This window comes from Bison bison, unplaced genomic scaffold, assembly GCF_000754665.1.
Source record: "Bison bison bison isolate TAMUID 2011002044 unplaced genomic scaffold, Bison_UMD1.0 scf7180017864519, whole genome shotgun sequence".
NCBI lineage: Eukaryota > Metazoa > Chordata > Mammalia > Artiodactyla > Bovidae > Bison > Bison bison.
The window spans coordinates 10,360,398-10,366,569 of NW_011495072.1; the positions used below are offsets into that span (position 1 = coordinate 10,360,398).

Sequence of the window (6,172 nt, forward strand, 5' to 3'; positions counted from 1 at the left end):
GCTGACATCTAAGGGGTCACACAGAGTCAGACATGACTGAAGTGACTTAGCAGCAGTAGCAGCAGCTTAATTCCTGGCTGATTGTGACTGGTCATCTTTAGGTTTCTATTTTGTAGCCCTGTTTCAATTTCTGGTTTGTTTCCATAGGCTGGCTTGGCATTAGTACCACCTCAGTGTGGTGGCCTCCTAGTTTAACAATAGTTATCCAAAGGATTTTCTACTTGGTTTACTCTGGTGCTTGTTTTTGAGATCATGGTGTACAAGTCTATCTTCTGGGTCAGGGTGGGTGGAGGAAAGGGCCTAGTATAATGTCAAATCCCAGTCTCCCCTCCTCCCCTCAGGAAGTAAAGTCCATCAGCAGGAGTGCCTAAGTTGGCTCTAGCCCTGAGCTCTTACAATGCTTGCTTGTTTTCACAGGGCAGCTGAATGAAATGCTTTAGAAAAAGCACAACATTCTGGAAAACCGTATAACTTTTCTTCCCAGATTGCTTCAAGTCTGTGGAGGATTCCCTTGCTGAACGCCACATCAAAGGTAGGATGAAAATGGGGTTGTGTGTTGGGGTTTGTTCTTTATAATGTTTTGAATGACCAGCATCTCTCCCTGCACAGCCTGCTCACCAGACAGACTGTCGTGCCCCACACCCTGCCGGCAGATTCTCCTTTCCAGGAAGAAACAGACTGCCTGCCTATCTGCCAGTGGCAAATAAAGACTGCTACCCCCTCTCTCAGAATATTTACATTTTCCTTTTGCTATTTCTCTTTTTATGTATTTATTTTATTGAACCACTTGTGTGAAGGTAGAAGACATTTCACTCCTGAGCATTTTAGCACACATCTCCTAAGAATAAGCACATTCTCCGATAGAACCACGAGACCACAATCACCACCAAGAGATCTAACCTGGTCTACTATACAGTCCTCATTCAAATTTCCCCAACTCAGTTCCCAAAGTCCTTTCCAACGTTTTTCAGGCCTAGAATCCACTCAGGGAAGTCATTGCCCTTTGTTGTCATGTCTATTCAGTCCCTAAGAATATTTTCATTTCAGCAACTGCTGTAAAAGGGAATATCCAAACCTGAAGTTCCCCATTCCTTTTAAAATTTCTCTAATTTTAAGAGCTTATTACCCAGAGGACTAGAGGGTGGTACACAATTTGCCCTAGGATTTGACTTCAGACGTGGGGGGAGGACAGTGTGAGGAGTGACCACCCAGCAATCAATGAGGTCAGGCTTTGCAGTCAACTGCTTTGCAATTCCTGCCTGAAGTGAACTGGTCATCTTTTAGAGGCCATTCACACTGGTGTAAGAGAGATTTCTGTGGTGGCGTTTGATGTCCCTCATATCACAGCCTTTTGTTACCTTTTTCTATTTTCTCCCATGGTTCTGCCTGGATCGTGATTATGGAATAAACAAGGATTAAGGGGAGTCTAGTTGGGCAGACTTATGTTAAGTAAGGACATACTCCAGGAGAAGTCAGCACTGTGGAATTCCAGGGGAAGTCAGGCAGCAGACCTCCACAAATATTCCTCAAATGGTACAAAGCCTTGCTGTATTTTTGAGGTTGAGATCAGAGAGCCTATAAACAACTTTAGACATGAGAAGTGTCAACTAAAAAGATGTACAACTTGAGAGTTGCAAGTTTTATCTGGGGCAAAATGAGGACAGCAGCCTGGGAGACAGCACCTCAGCTAGCTCTGAGAGACTGCTCCAAAGAGGCAGTCAGTGAAGGTCAACATATGATTTTGGTGAAGACGGGAGTTCAATGCAATCAAGTGATTACTTTATAAAAAGTCTTCTGCTAGTCACAAGAGGCTGAAGTCACCAAGATGGGATTCAGTGATTTTCTAGATCTGAAGAGATGTTAAGGATTGGGATCATGAAATCAGTTCCTAAAAATATCTATCTAAAGACCTGCTCCACCAGATTCTCTGGAGCACAGAGGCCTCATTCCACCTTGAATTCCTTCAGGGGGTGTTGAAGGCTAACAGCTGCAGTAGCACAGGGTTCAAGCTCCAGAGGCAGATGGCAAATGCCCTTGTTGCCGTTCAGTCGCTGGCAAAGGCTCTTGGAAAATGCCAATTTCTAGTTTACAGGCAAGTGCCAATTTGCTGACAAGAAATCATCTATTCTTAAAGGGGTGGGCTGAAAAAAATTACAAGTGGTTTAAAAATTTTTTTTATTTTTGGTGTGCTGGGTCTTCATTGCTGCATGCGGGCTTTCTCTAATTGCTCCAAGTGGGGCGTTACGCTCTAGTTGCGGCACATAAGCTTCTCTTTGCAGTGGCTTCTCCTGTTGTGGAGCATGGGCTCTAGGGTGGACAGGCTTCAGTAGTTGCAGGTTCCAGCTCTAGAGCACCAGCTCAGTAGTTGTGGTGCACGGACTTGGTTGCTCCATGGCATGTGGGATCCTCCCGAACCAGGAACCAAACCCATGTCTCCAGCATTGGCAGGCAGATTCTTTACCACTGAGCCACCAGGGAAGCCCGGCACAAGTAGTTTTATACCACAGAAATAAATAAAGTTTAAAGTTCAGATCAGTTTGTCAACTAAGCCAACGTCTGTCTTGGATTTGTCACAGGGATCTTCTGCATTTAAAACAAACGAATCATCATGCTGAAGAGGAAGGTTCAACCTTACAAGAAAACCCTGGATGGAGGTTGGGGATGGATGGTCATATTTCATTTCTTCCTGGTAATTTACTTTCTCCTTCCCCACTGCCTGAAAGAAAGTTTTCTGGGGAAAGGCTCAGAGCAGCCTAACAAGAAGATCATACATGAAACCCTTGACATTTGAATGGAAAGGGGATCCAAGTAAAGCCAGGAACTGCCAATGAACCTTCAAGTTGGAAATGTTCTCCTTGAGTGAAACCAGAAAGACTGCCATCCTGTCTCCTACTTCTCCTCAGCATTCCTTAAACCTACAGAATGCTCCAGCCACCATTAGCAGCTCTGCCCTGGCTGCATGGCAGTTAGGATTTGGGGACAATCACATTTAGCCATCCGAGAAATAGCGCAGGGAGGGGATTCCCCAACTCAGTCAAGCAAACATGTAACTGCTGCAAGCAACTTCCTTCTCTCCTAGGAGGCTGGGACTTTTCTTCTGTTCTGCCTGGTGTCCACTTCCCAACCCATCCCCACCAACCATAACTTATGCCAGAGTTAGGCCCAATGTATATTTCTGACATGTCTGGAAAGGAAGACAGGGTTGTGAATCCTGAAACTGGAGCCTGATTTTTTCCCTTCATTCATTAGCAAACCCAACTCCATTTTTTAATTAACTTCTTGCCCTCATCCTCCCAGAAGCTCTGGGGGTTGTTACGTGAGACTGTGGTGATCTGAATCGGCATGGTCATCCTGATGGGATTGATGAATCCCATCACTGCTGTACCTTAAACCCTGAGTGTGGCACCAGTTCCACGATTCCTCTTAAGTGTTCCCAAGTAAGTCAACTTTAAGATGTCCTCAACAGAGATATCCTTCCCTCCTGATCCTCCTCCTCAGCCCAGTCCTACAGTAAGAAGCTTCCAAGGAGGGGAGTGCAGGTCCTGGTGACTTCTAACTAACCTGCAGCCCATAGTATAGAAGGACCACACCTCCTCCATCATGACAGAGAATGGGAAAGGAGGGAGGCAGAGGCCCTCAGCCAGGATTTACATAATACAAAACTCACAACCTGAGGACTATTTGTTAAACATTAGCTTCATTACTAAAGAACATGGACTCTCTTTTCCTTCCTCCCAGAAGTGTTACTAAAAAGGACAACAAGGACACACTAAGTCTGAGAGCCTTCCTGTGGCTGGGCCACCTCCTCACATCACAGGCTTTGCAGAATCGGCATTATTGGCGAGGATCTTGAGTTCTCCCACTTTTTCCTGCATTATGCTCTGAGGATAGGAAGTTATCTAATTTAGTGGCCGCTAAGAACAGTTGTCTAATAATGAGATTAGTAAACAATCTCTCACTTTTTATGGGCTTCTCAGGTGGCTCAGTGTATAAAGAATCTGCCTGCAATGCAGGAGACACAGGAGACGTGGGTTTGATCGCTGGGTTGGGAAGATCCCCGGAGGAGGGCATGACAATCCATTCCAGTGTTCTTGCCTGAAGAATCCCAGAGACAGAGCGTGGCAGGCTACAGTCCATAGGGTCACAAAGAGTTGGACATGACTGAAGTGACTGAGCATGCACACTTTTGGGGGTGTGGTGCTACTCTTAAGCACACACATAAAACATTTTGGGTCCTCAAAATGTTAATAATTAACTCAGGCCAATCAGCCACAGTAGTAATGTGGGTACCTGGATGATGATGATTTCATGTCTGTCTAAGTCTGCTTTTCTAGAACAGCTGATCTCCTGAAAAGGTGAGTGAAAAACCCAGGTAACAACATATCCTTCAGGAGCTCCTTACTTTTTTTTTTTAAAAAGGTCTCATTCTAACTTACCATACTTTATAACTGCATCATCTGCATGACTGTTTTCTGTATTCAGCCTGTCTCTCTGGACTGAACGTTCTACAAGCACAGGGCCATTTGCTGGGTCTGTTTGCTCACCACTATAAGCGAAGTCCCCTAGTCAGCAACCAAAACACAGAACACACTCAATAAATACCTGCTGGCAGATGGGAGGATGGATGGACTGACGGATACATTTATGAATAAACAAGGTGATAAATATGAAGTTGGAGAGATGGGCAGGGACTTTGGAGGACTTAAAAAAAAAAAAAAAAGCAGGGGAGTAATGGAATCAGTTTTGTATTTCAGGACAGTAGCTCAGGTAGTGGGCTGCTGATGGATAGGCCTGGAAGCAGGGAGGTCCACTGGAAGGATGCTGCAGTAATCCAGGTGAGAAAACAATATGACAGTAGCAAACAGGGTGGAGAAGAAATACAGATCTGAGCAATACTGAAGACATATTGTTAAGACTGTAGAGTAATTGAATGTCAGGGAGACAGGGAATCATGGGGTCCTAGGATGCTGGCTTGGACAACATGGAGGATAATATATGCCCTTCACTGAGTTGGACAACATGAGAAGGGGACAAAACCTAAAGAAGGCTTGAAGGGCTTATCTTTGGGCACTGAGTCTGGGGGACTTGTGACATAACCAGTCATGTATGTGTTCAGTAAAGTCTACATGTACCTGGAGCCCAGGATCTGCATACTGAGAATTGTGAGTTAGCAGCACACACAGGGGCTTGAACCATAAGTCAGTGTATTCAAGTCACCAGGGAGTTCAGTTCAGTTCAGTCGCTCAGTCGTGTCCGACTCATTGCGACCCCATGAACTGCAGCACGCCAGGCCTCCCTGTCCATCACCAACTCCCGGAGTTCACTCAAACTCACGTCCATCGAGTTGGTGATACCATCCAGCCATCTCATCCTCTGTCATGCCCTTTTCCTTCTGCCCCCAATCCTTCGCAGCATCAGAGTCTTTTCCAATGAGTCAACTCTTTGCATCAGGTGGCCAAAGTATTGAAGTTTGAGCTTTAGCATCAGCCCTTCCAAAGAACATGCAGGACTGATCTCCTTTAGAATGGACTGGTTGGATCTCCTTGCAGTCCAAGGGACTCTCAACAGTCTTCTCCAATACCCCCCAGTTCAAAAGCATCAATTGTTCAGCACTCAGCTTTCTTCACACTCCAACTCTCACATCCATACATGACCACTGGAAAAAACATAGCCTTGACTAGACAGACCTTTGTTGGCAAAAGTAATGTCTCTGCTTTTGAATATGCTATATAGGTTGGTCAAAACTTTCCTTCCAAGGAGTAAGCATCTTTTAACTTCATGGCTGCAATCACAATCTGCAGTGGTTTTGGAGCCCCCCAAAATAAAAGTCTGACACTATTTCCACTGTTTCCCCATCTATTTGCCATGAAGTGATGAGATCAGATGCCATGATCTTAGTTTTCTGAATGTTGAGCTTTAAGCCAACTTTTTCACTCTTTCACTTTCATCAAGAAGCTTTTTAGTTTTTCACTTTCTGCCCTAAGAGTGGTGTCATCTGCATATCTGAGGTTATTGATATGTCTCCTGGCAATCTTGATTCCAGCTTGTGCTTCTTCCAGCCCAGCGTTTCTCATGATGTACTCTGCATATAAGTTAAATGAGCAGGGTGACAATATACAGCCTTGACGTACTTCTTTTCCTATTTGGAACCAGTCTGTTGTTCCATGTCCAG

At 44.9% G+C, this 6,172-nt stretch overlaps 1 protein-coding gene across 4 annotated transcripts in view; it reads left to right on the forward strand.

Annotated features, from left to right (window-relative positions):
• Positions 1–305: 305 nt before the first annotated feature.
• SLC16A4 (solute carrier family 16, member 4) overlaps positions 306–6,172 on the forward strand; it is a 34,140-nt gene continuing 28,273 nt past the window's right edge. For 3 of the 4 annotated variants that reach the window (XR_824394.1, XM_010830877.1, XM_010830878.1), the window contains exons 1-2: positions 306–532; positions 2,577–2,689. Coding sequence is in view for 2 of the 4 variants with exons in the window: in XM_010830877.1 (XP_010829179.1) it covers positions 2,609–2,689 (81 nt within the window). In the remaining 2 variants the exon portion in view is untranslated. The remainder of the gene's footprint in view (positions 533–2,576; positions 2,690–6,172) is intronic. The other variant, XM_010830879.1, reaches the window with a different exon arrangement.